Raw genomic sequence first — 23,697 nt, 5'->3', positions numbered from 1 at the left:
TGAACTTTTCTCTTTAGCTGTGGGTAGTGTAGTTTGTATGGACATGGATGCTGACTGTTTAGCTTTTTGGTACTGAATATTTTTGTTTACAAGATTAGTTGACTTCAGAGCACTGTAAGGTTTATAGTAAGCTTTCCATTTGCAGGTACAGCTGCATGTACATATATTTGTGTCACTCTAGTGAGTGAATTGACACGTTGCTTTTGGTAACATGTTTTTGAAGGACTGTTGCAGAGAAGATGAAAATGCTTGAGGTTACAGCACCTTGAAAATTCCCTTCAGTTTATTCATAATCACTAAAATCTCTGTTCTACATGGGATGATCACCTGAGTAATTTCAACACTTTGGTGAAGATCTACACAATTCATTTGCTTCATGTGCCTTTGATCCAGTGATCACTGCTTGTGATGTTTATTTACTTCCAGGCTGGGCACTTACTTTCCTGAGGCTGTGACCACCTTCACCTTCATACAACAACTCACCCCCCCCCCCTTTTCCTCTTTTTTCTCCTTCTTGGAAATTTAAGTGTGCACCAGCTCCTGTGGCAAAGTACCAATTTGGATGGTAAAGACTTATTGATTGACTAGTTTCTTACCAATCTTGATCTGTCCCTTCTCAGTGACTGTACTGCTGCCCACTTCTGTGCTGCCCATGGCACTATTTTGGCTATCTACCTTAAGATCTATTCACCCCAGCTACCATGTCGGGCTCTTCTAAGAGCCAGCTGACAATTTTATACCTCCACTTCCTTTCAGCTTGCATTGGTAAGGTTGGTGGAAACCTCTCAGCCACAATCACCTTGGCCACTGGAACTATTGTCCTGTTTTCTACAGGCACACTTCACTGCACTGCAGGTGGGTTGCACTTCTGAGGGGAAACAAGAGTTTGAAGAAGAAATGCAGAAGCAGATGGGAAGGAAGAATATGATAGTAATGGGGGATTTAAACACACACGTTGAAAGAGAAAGACAAGGATGTGAAAGTGTGCTTAGACCAGAGGGTTGGGGCTGCCAAATGAGGAAGGTGAAAGACTATTGGAGTTCTGTCAAAGGAATGTCTTGCTGGTTGGGAACTTTGGTTCAGGAAAAGTGAGAGCCACAAAATTACCTGGTACAGTCAAGACTTAAAGAGAAAGTCGATAGTTGACTACTTCCTTTATGATAGTGAGATGTATTGGAACATCATTGACATTAAGGTATTACCTTCAGAGGCCTTGGATAGTGACCACTGTTTGCTGGTAATGAACCTGAGAGGGACTAAGGATAATAAAGGCACAGAAAACCAGGAAAGACGTATAAGGTTATGGAAGTTGGATTACAGGAAGAAAGCAGGCTAGAGTACCTACAAGTAGTAAAGGAATGCATTCCAAAGGATGAACCAAAAATGGTAGAAGAGGAATGGGGTAGATTCAAGGGAACATTAGTAAGGGTGGCAGAAGCAGTATGTGGGAGGACAAGCAACAGAAAGAGATGGAAAGAAACACCCTGGTGGAATGATAAAACAAAGGATATAGTACAAAAGAATAATACAGCCTTTAGGGTACAGTTCCAGAAGAGAGCAGTAGGGACAAGGGAAGAGTATCAGACAAGAAAGAAAGAAGCAAAAAGTGCTGGCGGAGGAAAGAAGAAAGTGGATGGAACAGTGGACCAGAATGATGGAGGAGGATTGTGGAGGTTAAAAAAGGTGTCATATGGAATGATTAAATGTAAGAGGAAGAACGGTATGACAGATTATGCTCGAATGGTGAACACAAGTGGACAAGATGTAGAGAATAAGGAGGAACTCAAGAATATGGGGAAGGAGGATTTTGAAGAACTCCTGAAACCTGAATGGGGACCTGGATGAGGAGGAACAAGCTGAGGAGTAAAAAAAAGTAGGCACAGCAAATAGAAAATGACCTTACATTGGGAGAAGTGGAAGAGGCATTGGAAAAGATGAAGGGAGGGAAGTCACCAGATCTGGATGAGCTAAGTGTAGAGATGGTGAGAGCAGCAGGAGAGGTTCGGATACAATGGCTGTATCAAGTAATGACAATTCTGTGGAGACAGAAGATGATCCCAGAAGGCTGGAAGAAGGGAATAATTGTCCCAGTCTTTAAGAAGGGAAATAGAAAAGAGTGCAAGAATTATTGGGGGATAACATTGATGAGTCATTGTGCAAAGATTTTTGAGAATTTTGGAAGCACGAATTTGGACAAAATTAGAAGGAAGAATGAGAGAAGAGCAACATTGCTTCAGAACAGGAAGGTCTACGATGAATCTAATTTTTGCTGTAAGACAACTGCAGGAACAGCACTATGAATGTGGAATAGATCTACTAATGGCCTTCCTGGACATGGAAAAAGCATAGGATAGTGTACGTAGAAGCAAAGTGTGGAAAGCCCTGGAGAACAGAGGAGCAGCTAGACATTATTTGGAGGATAAGGAAAATTTACCATTGAAGTATGAGCTGTGTGAAAGTGGGAGGAGAGATATCAGCTTGGATTGAACAGAAGAATGGCTTGAGGCAGGGAAGTACACTTTCACCATTACTCGTCATTGGAGTGATGGATGAAATAATGACTACAGTAGCACAAGTAATTGGTGAAAGGAAGATGAAAGCTATGGTGTTTGCAGATGAGCTGATGATTTGGGGGAATAAGGAGGAAGTAGCACAAGAGCAGTTGGATGTATGGGAACAAACAGTGCAAGAATATGGGATGAAATTTAGTATAAGTAAGAGTGAGATGATTATAACAAGAAGAAAGGAGGAGAGAGGAACAACTGGAATATCAGTTGGAGAGGAACGATTGAGGGGAGTGGAGAGTTTCAAGTACCTAGGAAGCCTGATACAGGAAGATGGAAAAAACGGCAGAGAAATAAACGAGCGGGGGAGAAAAGCAGAAGCATTCTGGAAGAGTGTCAGAAGCCTGATATGGAGCAAGTATGTACCCCAAATCAGTAAAAAGGTTATATACCGGTCATATGTCTCAATCCTGACATATGCATCAGAAACTTGGGTTATGAAAGGAAGAGAGGAAAGCAAAGTACAAGCTAGTGAGATGAAATTCCTGAGAAACAGTATTGGAGTGACAGAGATAGACAGGTTAAGAAATGAGAGGATCAGAGAGTTAATGGAGGTGGAACCATTACAGGAGGAGATAGATAAATAAAGGCTGAGAATGGAGGAGAAGAGGATACCCAGAAGGATACACAAGATGAAACTGGAAGAAGAGAGACCAAGAGGAAGGCCGAGAGACAGATGGCTGAAAGGAGTAGAGGAATGCATCCAGAAGAAAGGAGAAAACTGGACCAAGGTAAAGATGGAGAGATGGTGGCAAGACAGAAGACGATGGAGAGGCCTATGTTCCATACATACCCTGCCAGAGGCTGGAAACTGTCGATGATGATGATGATGATGATGATGATGATGATGATGATGATGATGATGATGATGATTTAACTACCAGCCAGTGCCATGATGGACCAAAGACATTGCAACAGCTATTCAGAATTTTCAAAGGTCCCTGCAATATCTCAAGAGATATCCTTCACAAACCACCCTCATAACTTGTCAGTGGCTTTGCTCCAAGGCTGGCTAATGAAATGCAGTAAGAAGGAAAGCTTGAAACATACACATCTTCATCCAGGTGTCTGCCAGGTTCTGTAGTGTTCTGGGCTGCCAAGAATCGACTGTCCCAGGTCTGTCCCTTCATGGTGGTATTTGTACTGATGCTGATCTTTGCTGAACATCTTGCGGCCCACTTTGTGACAACATTGGCACCTCTTCCTATCTGATCATCTTTCGAATGCATGAAAGGCAAGTTGAAGACGTCTTCCCATTTTTCACACCTCCCCCAGCAACTCCAGATTATATAATGAACATTTCACTGATTGGGAAATGCTTCAGGCTCTTGACTGATCACACAGTACTGCCCAAGGCTCAGATTTGATTCAGTATCTGACAATTACTCAGATTCCATCTACTCAGGGTCTTCAACTCTATGTGGCTAGAGGGTGTTCACACTCCTTAGACCAGTCTAAAACCCCACATCCATTCACAGTTACTGACCAGTTAGCCTCAACATTTTGCTCTGCAACCTGCTTTAAAAGATGGTAGGCCGACTATTATGTTAGGTTCTCAAATATGACATCTTTTGTCTCCCCCCCCAATTGCTGTTGTTTCTGGGAGGGATGATCTAAATTGACTATCTGGTTAGGTCGGAATAAGCGATCCAACAGGCATTTTTCTAAATGCAACACTTCATTGCAGTATTTTTGACCTACATAAGGCATACAACACTGCTTGGTGCCACCACATTTTACTTACTCTATGACTGGGGCTTTCAAGGTAACCTAACAGTTTTACAAGTTTTTGCCCCCATTGGTTGCTTCCCATTAGAATTGGTACATTCATCATATCCCCATGGGTCCAAGAGAACAACATACTGTGGGACTCTTGTGTTGCATGTTACTCTCGTCCTCATCGGCATCAATGGGTTAGTGGCCTCAGTCAGATCACTGCTCATCCCCACACTGTGTGTCAAGGCTTTTCACTTTTTGTATAGACACCAGTCTATAGTCTGGACTGAATACCATCCACAGGGCCTCTGCTTCTACCCCTTCCCCTTGCTTCCAATTCTCCTCTGCGAAAACATGTCTATGCATTTCTGTTGCTGTACCACAATCCATTTTGACCAGATCCCTATCTGGCTACCCAGCACTTTGACATTGTTGCACAGGCCAGATTTTTGGGCCATCTCTTTGATAGAAAGCTGACAATGTTGACACATTTTTGTCTACTAAAGACTGTCACAGTATGAAAGCTCAACGTTCTGTTTATTGCCCACACCTTTTGGGATGTTGATCCTGCTTCTCTCCCCCATATTTACTGAGCTCTGGTCTCATCCCGATTGGACTGTGGTTGCAAAGATTGTGGCCTACAGCTGTGTACAGCTTTGACAGTGTTGGGCCCAGTCCATCATTGTTGAGTAAGATTGGGCACTGTTGCCTTCTGGGCAAGTTCCATAGACAGTCCCCTTGTTGGAGTGAGGATCTTTTCTCTTCGGTTGCAACAGTACCAACTGTTGCTTACTTATGCAATTGCCTTCAGACAGTTTCCTAATCATTCAGCTTACCAAGTTCTTTTTGCATGCAGGTGCACTGTCTCCTGATGCCTGCTATCAGGAGGGATTGCCATTTTTTCCAGTTGGAATGTGCCTCAAGGTCCTCTGCTAGAACCTCTGCGTCACCCTAGGGGGTGGGGGGTTGGATGCAGGTTGTGTGTGTGTGTGTGTGTGTGTGTGTGTGTGTGTGTGTGTGTGTGTGTGTGTGTGTGTGTGTCAACAGATGAGCCATGGAAGACACCTTGTCTGCTCTGAGTTATGTACTGGCCTGTCCCAATTCTTTTTCTACTTAAATTCTTCCTCAGGTCTAGCTTTGATACTGCTTTCAGTGTTTCGTTTTTACTACTCCTGCGGACTTTCATAATTCAAATTTCTGGTGAATGTCACTAACTCCAACTGAACTACCTTTTGACGGAGGGATTTATGACCTCACTGTTTAGTCCTTTAACCACCAACCAACCCTGCTGCCTCATGTAGAGCCTCCTGGTGAGAGAAAGATTAAAGGTCTGATCACAGACATGTTCCCTGTCTTCAGTGACAATTGTATGAGTGTAGCGTAAGTTTTAAAATTTTGTGAAGACTCAGAATTTCTCGCTAAGATGTTAGGGAGCAGATTAATGTTTGAATGGCTGACTACTCATTTTTTGTGTTAGATGTTAACAAGCTATATTTATTTCTAGAAAAGGTTTAGTGTCTTTCGTCCAGATAACCTTAATTTCACAAAACATTATTTTAAGACATAACTTAATTTTATGTAACTATGTGCTCATGTGCTTGAACGGTAGTCAGTCATGCATTTATTTGTTCTTTGTTTTAATAAACTTTTACTTTAAGTTACAGCTTTAATTAACAAAATTTAACTTTTCAAGCATTTCTTTCCTATATAAAAAAGTAGTAAGAGTATGAGAGATCCATCGTTTACATTGGTAATGTCTTTAAAGTTTTGCAACCCCCTTGTACAAAAAAATTACTCTTTTTGGTGTCACTCTCATGAATTTTTATTATATCCATCCTATGTCTTTTCAGTGCCTTTCTTATTCTGTCTTTTAAATGAACAACCTGATGGTGCAAAACTATTAGTTCCATAGGCACTTACTTTTGCATTTGAGTCTTTAATAACTTTTCATTTTCCGAAATTTGAGATGTTTGTGCCAAGTTACAGTCAGCAGGCTAAGAAATATCAAACAGCTAAGGTATTATAGCAATCTGGTAAAAGTTAAAAATATATATCCTCTTTAAAGAATGATTTGTGTTACGTAGTCTTGTACACAGTGTAGTATGTCCTCTTCTCCCTCCCGTCCTTTTTTGCCCACATTTCGCTGGGTGAATCAAGATAATCTTCCTCAATGTATTTAATAATTTGAGATAAGATTGCCAGATGCTGAAGTAATTAGGGACTCTCTTAAAATGAAAAGTTGTTACATTTTAAAATTACATTCATTATGGTTGTATATAAGATAATTTGATAGTCTGCATGAGTTGTTTCTCTGTTTGTCTGACATTAGAATTATAGTGCATTAAAATTAATATTTTGTCGTTTTTCAGTTGACGATGGTGCCATTTTAGACATTGTGTTGGACAACTTCAATTATCCGCCGCCTCAAGGTTTTGAAAAAATTATGTTGGAGCAGTCCTTACTTTAGAGCACTTCTGGTGCCAGTGGTGGTCTTCAGAAGTGGCCATGAAGCACTGATACCTTTATTCATTATTTTTACACAGCAAATAAGACTTCATTGAGTTTAGAGAACTTTAATAAAGTGGAGAACATGATTCAAGCTTAAGTTTTTCACATATACGAGAATCTCTTGAAATGCCCACTGCATTACCAAACAATATCAACAATTTAAAGAATGGGAACTAGCTAAAGCTGTTAGAATGTGTGGAATGTGTGTCTGTGGGACAGGGGGTGGGGAGATATACTTAACGTAATACATCTTCCGTGAAGTTAAATAGAATCAGCTTAAACAAGCATTGTGATTAAAGATATAAGAGGAAAATTTATGTTAATGGAAACGTAAGGTTTCAGATAACCAGGTCTATGAACTTCTAAATATATAACATCATTCCATGTATATGAAACAAATAGGCTGATCATTGTAAGTAAGGAGTTAAAAGAACTGAAACAAAAGAACAAGAGAAAATAACAGGATGGTCAAAAAACCAAAATAATTTGTGAATAGAAAGTAGAGGAAAACAGCCAGTGAAGCAGTTTTTAAACAAAATAGTGTTCTGTAGGTAAGTGCAGTGAGTCACCATGATACAGACAATATGTTGCTGTACATTGTAGCCTTAAGAGTGCAATGAACAAATACGACGTCCCCATAACTAAGGAATGAAGACTGAGCCTACTGTTTCTGGATGTGATGAGCAGTCAGTATTAACTAGAGAAACAGTTTTACAGGAAAGACACAATTTATTTTCCCCCGAAAATCCTGCAGCCTTTTGAGCGGTGTTCTGTTAGTTTCATTTTTCACCTTTCCCTCCAGTCCCTCCGTCACTCGTGCCATTCCAAATAGGTTCCTCAGCTAACAATTCGCACTGCTGTGTACTATAAAACAGTGTTAGCGTTTAATTCAGTTCTCACGTTGTTTATTATCTACATTGATATTATACACTTTTCTCTCTAACATAACATCTTTTCGTATCATCCCTGTTGTGAAATATTATTCTTTCACTTTTATGGTAACAAATTTCCAAAGTAATTTATGTATCTATTTTTAATTACCTTAATTTTACTTTCATTTAATTTTTTTCCATCTATGACCATGTTGGTGAATATCACTGCTTTTCATAATGTGTGTTGTTTTGCTGGTTGTGAATGTGTGTATTTCTTCCAGCTCTACTGCAGTGACAAACCCCTCTCCTATGTTTCACTCATTTCCTCTTTACACAAAGATAGAGCTCTTCAAGGTTTACTCTCTTTTTAAAATTTTTTCTATGTGTATACATTCTATTAATGTTGTTTGTTTTCAACACAGCATTTCTAAACCAAATCTTTCATCCTCTCTTACCACATGAATTATTCCATTATAGTATTTTTCTACATATTATTCCGTGTGTATTCTTGGGTTTGCACACTATGACAGAGATGCTTCATTCCAGTAGACTAGCTGTCTCTTATCTACAGATTAGTAGCCAGGCAAAAGTGAATCTCTGCTTCTTAGTAAATGTATTATTTAAACAGTAACTTAATTTGTATTTGTCAATGTGCAGCCATTGACTAGCTTTATCAGTCCAATTATTTATGGTCTATTAATTTCATTTTTATTTAAAAACAATGTACATTGTTTGTAACTTAGTTATGACAATTTATATAATCAGCTGTGTTATCTTTGTGTTTGTTATTTTTATTACCTTACAGCAATATTGATCCTTATTTTTATACAAATAATGTATTTAAAATCAAAATGACAAAGTCAATCTACTTCTTGATGTGTACTGTACAAATTAGGAGACAGTATTAATTAATAATTATTATTTTCTGCTGAAATAGTACTCGTTTTATTTTGATTTATCTAACAGTTGGTACCTCTCCCTTATTTCCTTGTGTGGAGCAGTAGAAAAAAAACTGAAATACTTTTGTACAACAATAAACAACCTCGTGTATGAAAAAGACAGAAAAATTTCAAAAGTCTCAAAAAATTGTCGCCTTAAGCACAAAGCACACACTGGCATAGCAGCACAACATAGGACCACACTTACAAACGTGTAAACACAGCACCAGCTGTTCGTGGCACAGTAGGTCTGTTTAGTGCTAACACAATATGACTACGACTGACTGACTGACTATTAAGCACATACAGTGCTGGTGTGGCAGAAGACAACCAGATGGCCCACTAAACTAGCCAATAGGTACTTACATGAATACAAAACTACGCAAAACAAATAATGAAAATGTGTACATGCAAAACATAAGAAGTCATGCAAATGACATAAAGCCAAATATGGATTAAGGTGCCCACATACGAGCAAAATAAAAAGTTAGAGATGGTAGCATGATACATAGCAAGTAAAGTATGTCATGAAGGTCCAGTTATGCACAATAAATTGGATAAAACGTACAGCGTGCACATTAAATAACCAACAAATACATACATCAAGCACCAGTTTCAGGAAGAAGGTGCTGTCCATAGCCGCTGAAAATAAAGAAATATACATTGATCATCCAGAACATTATAACAGCCCCCCCCCCCCCCCCGCCCCCCCCCCCCCCCCCCCGAATTTACGGGAACTAGGTTAGCTGTGTGCGCAAATGTGGTGCCATCTCCATCCAATGACCAGCAAGGCCACTGCTTCCCTGCCACATTGCGTTGCTGCTGTTATCCATGCCAAAGGTCGATGTACTGGCTGTTACGTAGGTGGTTATAATGTTCTGGCTGATCAGTGTAAAAATGTAAAAAAGAAAATATCACATATGATAAAATAAATCCTCTAAAAGAACTAGAACTATCCTCCCCCATCTTCTATCATACCAAAAGGGCAATGTTAAAATATCCTCTTGTGAGATGATCTAAACCAGAAATCACCATTGCACCAACAGGGTAAAAAATTGGTAACATGGAATCATAATAAACTTGATGTTTACTAATTAGTTGATCATTGAGCGATTTGCCCTTATCAACATCAGCACAATTACTTTCATAATGTTTTTATTTTGTTTATTAGAAAGAAAGGGTGCTGATGTGCATAATCCATTCTCTGTGGATCATTTGCTACTCACAGGCCACCAACCAAAGGGACTTGATAAAGTTACTATCTTCCACAAACAAAAGAAAGCTTATAGCTTTGATTTTCTTCGTGAACTGGAAATTTTTAAGTATTTGTCTGTTAATGGTGCTCTCATTCTCAATTAACAACTAAAATTGCAAAATTTGTTTATAGGTTTTAAACTGTTATTTGCAACTACTTGACATTTTTTGCCTCAAGTCTCTATACACTGATCTGAAACATTGTTTACTCCCTTTTCATTTTAAGCACTTTAATGCTATCTGCACTAGACAAATGGTGTGTAAAATTGCTGTTTCATTTTACAGCATTACCTGTGCATCTATACTTTTGTTACTAAGTTTGGTGTCCTGTTACAGCTATTTTCATTTATAATATAACAGTTTTCTTAATTTGAACCCTTTGTGCAATTCATGCCCCACAGGGGGTGCACACTGTGCTTTCTCCACATAGCGGTGAAGTCAGTTGACAATCTTTTCAGTCTGATGTCAGTCCGAGTGGCTTGCTATACACAAGGTTTTAACACTGGCATTAAAAGGTAACTTTTAATTATCTGCCTCGAGTGGTTGAACACACATTTTTATTACGTCTCCATCCAATGTGATTCTTTGTATCTAATACTGTTTTGCTTTTAATTCTACTAGTTTTTCTTAAGGCTTTTGTTGTTGTTATTCTCATATGTTGTTTAAATAATTTATATAGCTGTCTGTAACTTAATCTGATGAATATATATCAGTCATGTTAAAGATTGTAAATTCATGAGTGCCCCCGCAGTGATAAATATCCAGGATTTGGTGTCTATAAATTGGAATGCAGTACTTGTGAAATGACATGTCTCCCCCCCTCCCCCCCCCCCCCTCGGTTTCCGCAGGGTACTCCTTAGATTATTTGGAACAGAAAATGTAAATAAAGTAATGGGATCAGATCCATAATTAAGGAGCTACGGTAATTGAAAAACTCAGGAAAAGGGCAGAAAAAATGAAGGCAGAGATTTGTACAGGAGTGAACTACGCGAGTAGCATTTAGTAATTTAACATGCTCGTTCCTTATTGACGTTGCGGCATGGAAAATGTGTTGTATCAATTCTTCTCGTGTTTCCACCTTCACTTCGTACACGATGTATTTCATCCACCTCCAGATGCAGTAATCTAGGGGGTGTTAAATGTAGCAGGCCAGTTAATAGAGCCCCTGTGACCTATCCATCGATGTGAGAATTGCTGATTAAGATAAGCTGTTACCACATGGTGGAAGTGTGCAGGTGCCCCGTCATGTTGGACTTACATGTGGTGTCTTTGTTTCCAGAGGAACATCTTCAAGAAGCTGTGGTAAGTCTTCTCGTGAAAAGTTACCGTACATCTGACCATTTAAATTTCCCAGCAGAATAAATGGCCCCAGTAACTGGTCACACAAAACGCCACACCAGACATTGATACTGAATCTACATTGTAATTGAGATACTACCGTGGGATGGGGATTTTCGTTTGCTAAGACATGCAAGTTGTTCATGCCTATTCTTCTAAAGGTTGCCTCATCACTGAACATTATGAAGCGATAGAGCTGTCGATTTCCGTTTAACCAGTTACAGAAAATGCAACTGGTTCGCACAATCATGTGGGTCTAAATGGTGAACTTTCTGCTCATGAAAAGGATACAGTCCATTCTCATGAAGAATCCTACATACCTTAGATTGTGAAACATTCAATTGGGTAGCTAGGTATCTAGTACTTAAATGAGGACTGCACTCTACTGAATTAAGAATGTTTTCCTCTTCTTGAACGTCATGATGTCTTTCAGAGTGAATACTAATACTGTGAAGAGTACCAATTACTAGCAGTGTTTGATATGTTCCATTAAATGTTTCAGCAATTGGAATCCTATGATCAGGATACCAACGGTGATATTCGGCAACAGCAGCTTTCGCATTACCATCACAGAAGCCCAAAATGTTCATCATCTCTCCATACTCCTGTGATGAAAATGTGTATGGCTCAGCAAAGTGTACTGTACACAGGAGACAATAACAGTAAACAGTGACTATCAACAACGTGGTTGTTATGCAAACGTACCACTCGCTGCACTTGTCTACCTAAGAGTGATAGTGTGTTTTTGTGAACACAAGTGTAGCAATCCATACATCTCAGAATGTTTCAAAACTCTGTTGTAGCTCCTTAATTATGGATCTGATCACATTACTGTATTTACATTTTTTGCTCCAAATAACATTAGGAACAACCTCTAGCAACTGGGGGGAAAACCTTGTGACTCATCCTGTATAGGCCAGACTGGCAGAATGTTTGACTAGGTTCAGTGAGCATTTGTTAACTAAGAAGGCTTTTGCCGAACACCTTAAGTCAAACGGGACATTAGTCTCCCACATTGTAAAACTTGAGAATTAGATTAGATTAGATTAGATTAGATTAATACTAGTTCCATGGATCATGAATACGATATTTCGTAATGATGTGGAACGAGTCGAATTTTCCAATACATGACATAATTAGGTTAATTTAACAACATACTTAAGTTAATATAACAACTTTATTTTTTGTGTGAATAATTACATCTTGCTCAAGATGGAGTAGTTGGAAATCGTTTGACAGCTATTTTTAGGTAAGGATACATAGTGCTGCTACCTAGTCTTTGAGAAAGATTATAAATCTTCAGCAAAAGTAATGAGAAGTAGTGCAGAAATGCCGTGGAGTGTTCGGTTAACTGCCATCTACTGGTAGCTACCATTGTGGCAACATGTGGCTTACAATAAGACCCACACCGGGTTGCGAAGCCAAGGCAGCCGAGCACAGCAGTAAGCTGTACTGTACAGCGGTAACCTTGTAGCCATTGAGGCAATATCACCGCACCAAGGCAAGTTTCTTGTGACTAGGTGTCAGGTTTTATAAAATAAGATAAAATAAGCTGCACTGGAAAACTGTGCTGTAATCTGATACTATATGTTCTGAATGAATTACTGTTTTTTTTGGAATCATATAGTTTCATTTGATTACTCAGGCATGGGAAACCTTTGGTGACCTGCGGACTCAATTCATGTGTTTACTTATATTCGCAGGCCACCTGATTGCATGGTGTGATACCAGGCCAAAATCAGTGACACCCATTTTTCAACATGCCATGTTAGCAAAATTTTCCTCAAAACCCACTTTTTTGGTCGTACATTGCTTTAACGTTCAACTCATGTTCAGAAGTCTACATTATCCATAAACGTACTGGTGTCACATGGTGATCACAGCTGAAAGAGGTCTTTACACCTGCAATGGTAGTGCACTTCTCTGCAGTAGAATACGCAGCACTAGTTTGGCAAAATTCTACACATGCCAAACAAATGGATAAAGCTTTGAATGAGACTGGACACTTTGTGACTGGCTGTGTAATACCAATCCTTCTCACCAAAATTTAGCAAATTGTGGATTTAGTGCCACATGACGTGCACAGAAATGGAAAAAAGCAGGAAATTGACCCCAGATACGTCTGTTTGGATATGAGCCTCAAAAACGTAGATTGAGGTTGAGGAGGGGCTTCTTGTGCCCAACGTTAGCAATTCCGTCAGTGCCTGGAAAGAGCTATGATGAAATTCATTAACCAAAAGGGATGAGGAGAACATCAAAGAAGATCCTGCTGCCAACTTTCATCTGCCTTTATGGCATGACGCACTAAACTGATTGAGGACAGGAGTGTCATGATGCAAGGTGAACCTCATGGAGTGGGGCTTCATGACTGAGGATGAGTCCTGTGAACATGGTGATCTGCAGAATCCACATCATATGGTGTGCGGAAACTTGTCTGATCATTGCAGCACAGAAAACCTGTATGCAGCTGATAAGCCAATCACAAAACTGGAATTCTGGAGCTTATGGTCCTTGTAACAGAAAATCACCAGTGCCCGGAAGAATTTTGTTATTAATTTGTATTATCTAAACCCAGGATATGCAAAATAAATAAACAAACAAATATTTCTTATTACGCATCGTGAATATAGTTTCTTTATTTGTGATGTTTTACAATAGTTGTAAACTTCAGTTAGTTACTAAATAACGTTAATGACACACAAATGTAAACATCTGAAAATAAGACACCAGGCAAATGTCACCATTGAAAAGTAAATGCCTATGAAAGCAGCTAGTTGCAGCTAATCCATTATACATTACATTACTCTCAACGTCATTTCCCCCCCCCCCTTCCCCCCGCCTCTCACGCACACATGCACTCACGCAACCATACCATCCACAGGCTAGACTGAACCCAATTGCGGGCCGGACGTAGGCTGCTGGTTGCCCAACTAGGGTTATTGTGTGGTTCGGCCCCCGGTGGACCCCCCAGGGAATGTCCCACACCAGATGAGTGTAACCCCTATGTTTGTGTGGTAGAGTAATGGTGGTGTAGGTGCGCATGGAGAACTTGTTTGCGCAGCAACCGCTGACGGTGTAACTGAGGCGGAATAAGGGGAACCAGCCTGCATTTGCCGAGGCAGATGGAAAACCGCCTAAAAACCATCCACAGACTGGCTGGTTCACCAGACCTCGACACAGATCCACCAGGCGGATTTGTGCCGGGAACCAGGAGCTCCTTCCCGCCTGGAAAGCTGTGCATTAGACCACACGAGCACCCGGGCGGGATATATTTATTGATAGTATTACTGTTCTGAACCAAGTAATCTCTCATTCTTTTCTGTTTCATTTCTTTGCATCTGTTTCATGCAAAGGGGGGGGGGGGGGGAGGAGGGTCACTTAATATTAAGTAAGTAAATTGCCTCAAGCAACTAGCAACAAATTTAAGTTAATAATATAATAAAGTAATGAATGTAATTGAATATAGTTGTCCCAACATTAATAATATTCATTTAATGTTTGATTTCAGTAAACTGAATATGATATTCTATTTTGCAGAGATGCCTTAGCATGTGTAAGGAATATATTGAATGTTAATCTTATTTTGTGTTGTTGAATTAGTGATTCTGTTATAACACCATTATTCTGCTGCAGCAGTTAATAGACAATTGCAAAACAAATAACTTTCTTGGTATAACATTACTAATAAAACTTCTACAACTTCATTTACTTCACTTGTCAGTAAATAAATGAGTGCATAATAAGGCTAGTATGGCTCATGTAAATAAAAAATAATGAAAAATGTATAAATCTTAATAATTGACTAACAAAGTAAACAAGTCTTGCCCAAAGTTATGACACTGATTATATGAGATACACATCAGCAATGATTCTATGTGATCTGAACAGGAAGTAATATAACCACCACCAGGTTTTGGACTATTAAATCTTTACCTCCCACATCTCTGAAATAATACTCTTCGCACTAAGAAATTAACGGTATCTACAAATTATAGTAAGCATGGTATGATGAACCATCCACTATCATAAACAACATTCCTTCCTCCAGACATCAGTTTACATAATAGCTTACATACTATGTAATTATAACCTAAGGCATACACATTTATTGCAGTAAAATTTAGAACACAAACACCTACTGTTGTCTCTACATGTACTCACACTACCTCCAGGTATACTATTACCTGACCACATTGTTATTGCACTTGACCTCCTGTGGCTGTTATCCAAAACACATGGTGACCTCACAGTAAACAAGTACAGTTGTGACTAAGGAAAATGCATCATATTGTGAATGATTTCAAGATGGTTGTGCATATGCTATCAAGTGTTTCAGTATTCCCTTGTGGAATATCACAATAACAACTCAAAGTGTCCATCACTCTCAGGTGCAATAATAGTGTGGTCAATTAATACTTTCAAAGCTCAATTTGTTGTCATAATATTCATTATGTTTCAAATATTTTTTGAAACTAGGTTTTCTATCATCATACATTTTAGTTTATTTACTACGACATTTAAATTCTCTTTGGTTTCCTTCTGTATTGGCCATAAAATTAGGTGTAGTGCTGGTAGGCTCAACAGTCCTGTGTACTTTTTGTTCAGTTAGTTCCTGTGGCTATTCCTCTAAAGTAATCATTTTTTTTTCCTAATGCCTTCACTCAACCTTGGGTATCTGTGATGTGATTATTTAACTTCGTAGTTTCATTGTGTATCTCTTCAAACTGTTCATTCACTTTGTTTCCTACTGGGTTACACTATTTGTTTACTTCAGTCTGTAACTTCTTAGGTAAATTTAATATTATTGTTTGCACATTAGAAATTTTATCTAATCTTTTAGCTACTTCCTCTAATGCTTATCCTGAGTTTGTAATACTATTAAACAAGTTGTCTTGGGTTTTGATACTGTTAGACAACTGTTTTCTGGTGGCTTTATACTATTATGTAATTCAGCTAATTACTTAACTCCTCAGCTTGAGTCTTAACAAAAGCTATTAATTCTTCCATTTTCCTAGTCCAAATGGACATCTAACTTCAACTGTAACCGGTATATCCTTGATTGTATGTAAATAGCATCACTCCTTACTACTTTTCACAAAATGAACTACTAATAAAAAGAATCTGTTTGGGGGCTGTTCACAACTCACCTAACATGGGCGCAAAACAAGCTACAGTGTGCTGCCGATGCATTAGGCACGGACAAAATGACTTTGCAATGAGCTGTTGCATCATCAGCTGATCTGCCACTGCACTCAAAGCGTTGCTGCACTGCAATTGTGCTTTCTGGCTACTGCAGAGATGCTGCTGGAGATCTCTGTTGCAGTTGTAGTCACAAAAATCACAAAATGGAATTTTTCAATGTAGTTAAGGAGATTCTTCCTCATTTACATGCCAAAGGTCACTTAAGCTCACGAATATCGTTAGCTGTTGACCCCATTGCTTTGGTCAGCTGGTTCCTGTTGTCCATTGTTTAAAAATATTTAATATTTATTCACTTGTAAAAAAAAAATTAACTCATTTCTTCTTGATTAAACAAATCAGTTCCGGCAACAGCCCTGCATGTGCCTGCTTATATTTTCTTGGTTATTGACTTGGGTTGCTGTGTGCTACATCATGTCTTCTTCTATTACTCTCATCGAAATTCTTGAAACTACAAATGCTCTCTTCTTTTAGTAGCACTAATTAGGTTCCTGCACTAGAGCGCCAAAATGGAATGTTACGAGGGGATGGTTATGATGTGTTCCACTCTGTGTGTGATCTGTCATCCAGTTTTTGTGTGTGTGTGTGTGTGTGTGTGTGTGTGTGTGTGTGTGCGCGCGCGCGCGCGCGCGCGTGCACATGCCAACTTTCCCTTATTAATAATTTTCAGTTGCCATTCCTGAAGTTAATTATTTTCAAGATTTGCTATGCAGTGCCACTTGACTGTAATGTGGGACTTCTCACTTTTTGCAGCTTGGGTGAGTGCTGAAAGAGAAATCTGATCTTTCCAAGCTACTAAATAGAGTACAGCTTTGCAGTAACTCTTCTGTATTTTATACACAATGTTTTTCATGTACAGCTCCAGTTACAACAATAGGTAAACAAATCTCTTACTTCATAGCTCATAATGGATTACAACATACATTCATGTATCCTTTCACACAATAGACAGCACATAACCAAATTACATGTCTCAATGGTTCTTCAGTTGTTTCCTTGCATTCACATTATCATCAGTGCTTTCTGTTGTGTGGCTTCCAAGGCACGACAAAACTACGATGCCAAACCATGAGCAGTCCTCCACAGCAGGTGGAGATATGCATTTGCAGTCACCACATCTTTTATGCTAACTTTCTCTGTATCCATCTGCACATGCATCAAATGAGGTTGCACAAAGTTGGATGTGCCACACTTAACAACTACCTAAAACTATGTTTTCAGTTTCCACAAACATCTTTCATTGCCCTAAGTTGTTAAAAGTACATATTATTCTGTAGAATCACCACATTACACCACAACCTTTAATTCTTTTTCAATTCAACTGCTGTTACTTCACCACTGCTGCCAGTTTATTCAAAGGTCCACATTTGCTTGCAAAGTTTCCATCTGAATTTTCAACTGGCTCCTCATGGCTTTGTTCTTCTTGCCATTCTTTCACCTTGAGTTGTCTCCAGCATGGCACTTGCTTCCTAATTTTTCCATTGGCTGAGGCCCAAATTGGCATCTTTCTTACAATGCCTTTCCGTGCCATGTGTAGATTGTCTAAATAGCACTTTCACTTCTATTATTATCCTGTGTGCTGTATATTCACTTGTGCACCGTCTGCTGTGCTAAAACAGGAATGCTTTGTCACCCAGAGCACCACATGAAAGTTTACCTACCTGTGAATTCCGTTTTGCACTCAGTGTCTCTTTGAGGATTGCTTTTACAGCAACTGGTGTTATGAGGAATATTTCAGTAACATACAATATACAAATTTTAATTTTATTGTGACTCGTTACACATTTATTTTCACTATTAGCAATACAATGGCCATTACAGCTCTCATATAAAAATCTTTTTCACAGGCAGGCACTTTCACATTTGAATTTTGATATATTACTATCACAACATTGGTTTCAGTTTCCAAACCAGATTTCCAGGTATACGACACTAATGCACAGGCATTCATGATGTTTACAGAAAGATGCAACTGGAATGAATGTTATCCACTGATTGACTCAAAGAAGATAATAAAAGATAGTACGAGTCATTACAGAGATGTTGATCATATGACCACGGATGGCAGATTTGTTACATAATGGCTGCTCATGTGTTAGCTTGCATGGGACTGAATAATTTTGGGTGGGGCAGTTACATACAAACTAGCATGTGAATGCTTTTGGATTTCGAAAACTAGATATTTGTTTGAAAAACTGTGAGGTTAGAATTTACTGCTTTGGATGAGCTATACATATCAACAGTAATTTGGTGTACATAATACATAGTTAAGAAAATACAAAAGATTACAGGACTAATTTGTGTGTCCACACTGTGAATTCCCATATCTGTGAGTACATATGCCAAGAACTTTTCTGCTCCTTACGTTTCGTCCAGAACTGCGCTGGACTTCCTCAGAGGCGCTGCTCCGCTGAGTCTTGCCGACTGACTGGTCGGGTTTTTTTTTTTAAATGGACTTGTAGTCCGAGGTGATATGTTACAATACAGCATCACCGGTCTATTGCGGTCTAACTGTGTTGGTGAGGCAGTAAATTTCCACAGGGCAGTGACTCCGTCACTGCAATTCACTTAGGGGGTGTGGCGGTGGGACTTGTGGTCCCGTACCACCCTCTGACGGTGATAGTACTACATGAGTCGGGTGTCTGAGAGCGACTTATATATTGTGAGAAAGGGGGGGGCGTGGTTCAGGTGACACGTGATGAGCAGTGATAATCCATAGCAAAGATAAGGTTGACTATCGATTACCACCGTGTCAAAGATAAAAATTGTTAGCAATTTTGTAGAGCCACTGATAATCCATAGCAAAGATAAGGTTGACTATCGATTACCACCTTGTCCAAGATAAAAATTGTTAGCAATTTTGTAGAGCCACTGTCCATATATCGCTAAGTTTCATAGCCTCCTCTTTCCTATTAAAATTATCGTGATGTTTATAAATTTCGATAGCTTCTCTATATAGCCGTGGATAGTAATTTAACGTTGCAGATAAAACTTCGGTATCCGAAAACTTCACTTGGTGGTTGCCTGGTTGAGTGGGCATGTTCCGCTACAGCTGACTTTTCTATTTTTCCAAGTCGACAAAGACTTTTATGCTCTTTCAGTTGCGTGTTTACGCTTCTTTTGGTAGTACCAATGTAAACTTTACCACAGGTACATGGAATTTTATATACACCACATGTCGACAGGAGAGGGCGTTTATCCTTCACAGATCGTAGTACTTGACTTATTTTCATTGTTGGTTTAAAGATCGGTTTGATGTCATGTTTTCGTAAAATCTTACCGATCCGATCTGTTACTTTTTTAATAAAAGGGAGAACTACTGTATTTTTCTGTCGTTGTGGTTCATTCTTATCTTTTGGGTTTCTGTTCCTTGGACGCAAAATTCTATTTATCTCTTTCCTTGAGTAGCCGTTTTTTTCAAAAGCCTGCTTCAGATGTATCACTTCAGCATCCAAATATTCAGGTGTACATATCCGTTCCGCTCGATTGACAAGACTTTTTATGACACCTCTTTTTTGTTGAGGATGATGATTAGAATTTTTATGTAAATATCTGTCCGTATGTGTTGCCTTCCGAAAAACTTTATATTCCAAGCTTCTATCGGACCGTCTCACAACTAAGACATCCAAGAAAGATATTCTGTTATCCTTTTCTATTTCCATGGTAAACTGTATTTTTGGGTGAATTTTATTTAGATAATCAAAGAAATCGTCCAAGGCCTTTCTGCCATGGGACCAAACCACAAATGTGTCATCTACATATAGATACCAACGAGATGGTTTGTTATTAGCTTTGTCTAGGGCTGATTGTTCAAACTTCTCCATATAAAGATTGGCAATCGCAGGGCCTAATGGATTACCCATTGCTACTCCATCAAGTTGTTCATAAAATTCATTATCCCACTGGAACTGACTTGATGTAAGACAATGTCTGAAAAGAACAGTCAAATCTTCTGGAAAAATATCTGCTATGAAAATCATAACTTCGTTAACAGGAATCATTGTGAATAAGGGCACAATGTCAAAACTTACAAGAATATCTTCAGGGGCCAGAGTTAGTCCCTCTAGTTTTTCAATAAAATGACGCGAGTCTTTTATATATGAGTCAGTTTTTCCAATGAATGGTTGTAAACAAGTTGTTAAATATCTTGCTATTTCATAAGTGGGAGAATTGATGGCACTGACTATGGGTCTTAAAGGAAAATCTATTTTATGAATTTTAGGTACACCATACAATCAAGGACACATAACTTCACTTTTCAAAAAAGTTCTTTTATCATCTTTTCGGATAGAGGTAGATGACTTAATCAAATTATTTGTTGTCCTATGTACACTGGCTGTAGGATCCCTCGCAAGTTTTTTATACTGTCCTGACGGTAAAAGGCTCAAAATTTTTCTTCGGTAATCCTCTGTATTCATAACAACCGTAGCGTTCCCTTTATCTGCGGGAAGAACCACTATTTCTTCATCTGCATTCAAATCCTTAAGAGCCTTCCTATCACCTTTTGTTAAATTACTTTCTAGAGGTCTGCTGTGGCTTAAAACTCTAGTGGTTTCAATTCGAATTGCATTCGCGGTTGCCTTAGGGATATTTCGTATACCTGCTTCTATATTCGCGATAATATCTTCAAGTGGTACTTTTACAGGTGTTATAGCATAATTTCCTCCTTTTGGAAGGAGGTATCCATATCTTTGCTATGGATTATCAGTGGCTCTACAAAATTGCTAACAATTTTTATCTTTGACAAGGCGGTAATCGATAGTCAACCTTATCTTTGCTATGGATTATCACTGCTCATCACGTGTCACCTGTACCACGCCCCCCCTTTCTCACAATATATAAGTCGCTCTCAGACACCCGACCAGTCAGTCGGCAAGACTCAGCAGAGCAGCGCCTCTGAGGAAGTCCAGCGCAGTTCTGGACGAAACGTAAGGAGCAGAAAAGTTCTTGGACCACGACCTCACATCCCAGAAAGTATATCAACAGCCATGTCACCCGGTTGTGAAAGCCTTCATTCTACAATCAAAAGACTCTACGGGGAGGATTTCTCAAGATCAGTTAGACGCCTGGAATTTTTACGTAAGAAGGAGCACATTTAATTTGAACTTTAACTTTTTTGTTACGTTGTAGAGACTCGTCTTCTATACCGAACTTTTTAAAGCTGAAGAGGATGTTCCGGACAGCTCGTGTACACTGGATTTATGATTATACAGAAAGAGCATTACTTCGAGAAAGGATACATTACACAAGACGAGAAATGGATTCTGTTGACTGTGAGTTACTGAAGCTTCATTTATTCTTAGCTTGTAAGATACAGATAGACTTGTGGAATAAAATTGATTATCTTACGTTTACAACTATGGAAGCTACGATAGAAATGACTACTAGTAGACATAAGAAAAAGTTCGGAAAGTTACAAGCTAATGTAACAACTGCAAGCAATACGATGATGACTGATACTGTTATAAACAAGTCAAAGAAAGTGTTATCTCAAGACGAGATTTCCGTCCTTGCAAAAGGAGGAAATTACGCTATAACACCTGTAAAAGTACCATTTGAAGATATTATCGCGAATATAGAAGCAGGTATACGAAATATCCCTAAGGCAACCGCGAATGCAATTCGAATTGAAACCACTAGAGTTTTAAGCCACAGCAGACCTCTAGAAAGTAATTTAACAAAAGGTGAGAGGAAGGCTCTTAAGGATTTGAATGCAGATGAAGAAATAGTGGTTCTTCCCGCAGAGAAAGGGAACGCTACTGTTGTTATGAATACAGAAGATTACCGAAGAAAAATTTTGAACCTTTTAACGTCAGAACAGTATAAAAAACTTGTGAGGGATCCTACAGCCAGTGTACTTAGGAAAACAAATAATTTGATTAAGTCATCTACCTCTATCCGAAAAGATGATAAAAGAACTTTTTTGAAAAGTGAAGCTATGTGTCCTCGATTGTATGGTGTACCTAAAATTCATAAAATAGATTTTCCTTTAAGACCCATAGTCAGTGCCATCAATTCTCCCACTTATGAAATAGCAAGATATTTAACAACTTGTTTACAACCATTCATTGGAAAAACTGACTCATATATAAAAGACTCTCGTCATTTTGTTGAAAAACTAGAGGGACTAACTCTGGCCCCTGAAGATATTCCTGTAAGTTTTGACATTGTGTCCTTATTCACAATGATTCCTGTTAACGAAGTTATGATTTTCATAGCGGATATTTTTCCAGAAGATTTGACTGTTCTTTTCAGACATTGTCTTACATCAAGTCAGTTCCAGTGGGATAATGAATTTTATGAACAACTTGATGGAGTAGCAATGGGTAATCCATTAGGCCCTGCGATTGCCAATCTTTATATGGAGAAGTTTGAACAATCAGCCCTAGACAAAGCTAATAACAAACCATCTCGTTGGTATCTATATGTAGATGACACATTTGTGGTTTGGTCCCATGGCAGAAAGGCCTTGGACGATTTCTTTGATTATCTAAATAAAATTCACCCAAAAATACAGTTTACCATGGAAATAGAAAAGGATAACAGAATATCTTTCTTGGATGTCTTAGTTGTGAGACGGTCCGATAGAAGCTTGGAATATAAAGTTTTTCGGAAGGTAACACATACGGACAGATATTTACATAAAAATTCTAATCATCATCCTCAACAAAAAAGAGGTGTCATAAAAAGTCTTGTCGATCGAGCGGAACGGATATGTACACCTGAACATTTGGATGCTGAAGTGAAACATCTGAAGCAAGCTTTTGAAAAAAACGGCAACTCAAGGAAAGAGATAAATAGAATTTTGCGTCCAAGGAACAGAAACCCAAAAGATAAGAATGAATCACAACGACAGAAAAATACAGTAGTTCTCCCTTTTATTAAAAAAGTAACAGATCGGATCGGTAAGATTTTATGAAAACATGATATAAAACCGATCTTTAAACCAACAAAGAAAATAAGTCAAGTACTACGATCTGTGAAGGATAAACGCCCTCCCCTGTCGACATGTGGTGTATATAAAATTCCATGTACCTGTGGTAAAGTTTACATTGGTACTACCAAAAGAAGCATAAACACGCAACTGAAAGAGCATAAAAGTCTTTGTCGACTTGGAAAAATAGAAAAGTCAGCTGTAGCGGAACATGCTCTTCAACCAGGCAACCACCAAGTGAAGTTTTCGGATACCGAAGTTTTATCTGCAACGTTAAATTACTATCCACGGCTATATAGAGAAGCTATCGAAATTTATAAACATCACGATAATTTTAATAGGAAAGAGGAAGCTATGAAACTTAGCGATATATG

The 23,697-nt window shown here is 38.7% G+C and overlaps 1 protein-coding gene across 1 annotated transcript in view; it reads left to right on the top strand.

Moving 5' to 3' along the window:
- The window catches only part of LOC124775069 (SPRY domain-containing protein 7), an 87,251-nt gene extending 80,377 nt beyond the window's left edge, over positions 1–6,874 (top strand). The window contains exon 5 of the mRNA XM_047249872.1: positions 6,650–6,874. Coding sequence (XP_047105828.1) covers positions 6,650–6,747 — 98 coding nt within the window. The 3' untranslated portion in view covers positions 6,748–6,874. The remainder of the gene's footprint in view (positions 1–6,649) is intronic.
- Positions 6,875–23,697: the final 16,823 nt, after the last annotated feature.

The sequence above is a fragment of the Schistocerca piceifrons genome, chromosome 2 (assembly GCF_021461385.2).
Source record: "Schistocerca piceifrons isolate TAMUIC-IGC-003096 chromosome 2, iqSchPice1.1, whole genome shotgun sequence".
Classification (NCBI taxonomy): Eukaryota; Metazoa; Arthropoda; class Insecta; order Orthoptera; family Acrididae; genus Schistocerca; species Schistocerca piceifrons.
This window is presented reverse-complemented; position numbering and strand designations above follow the sequence as displayed.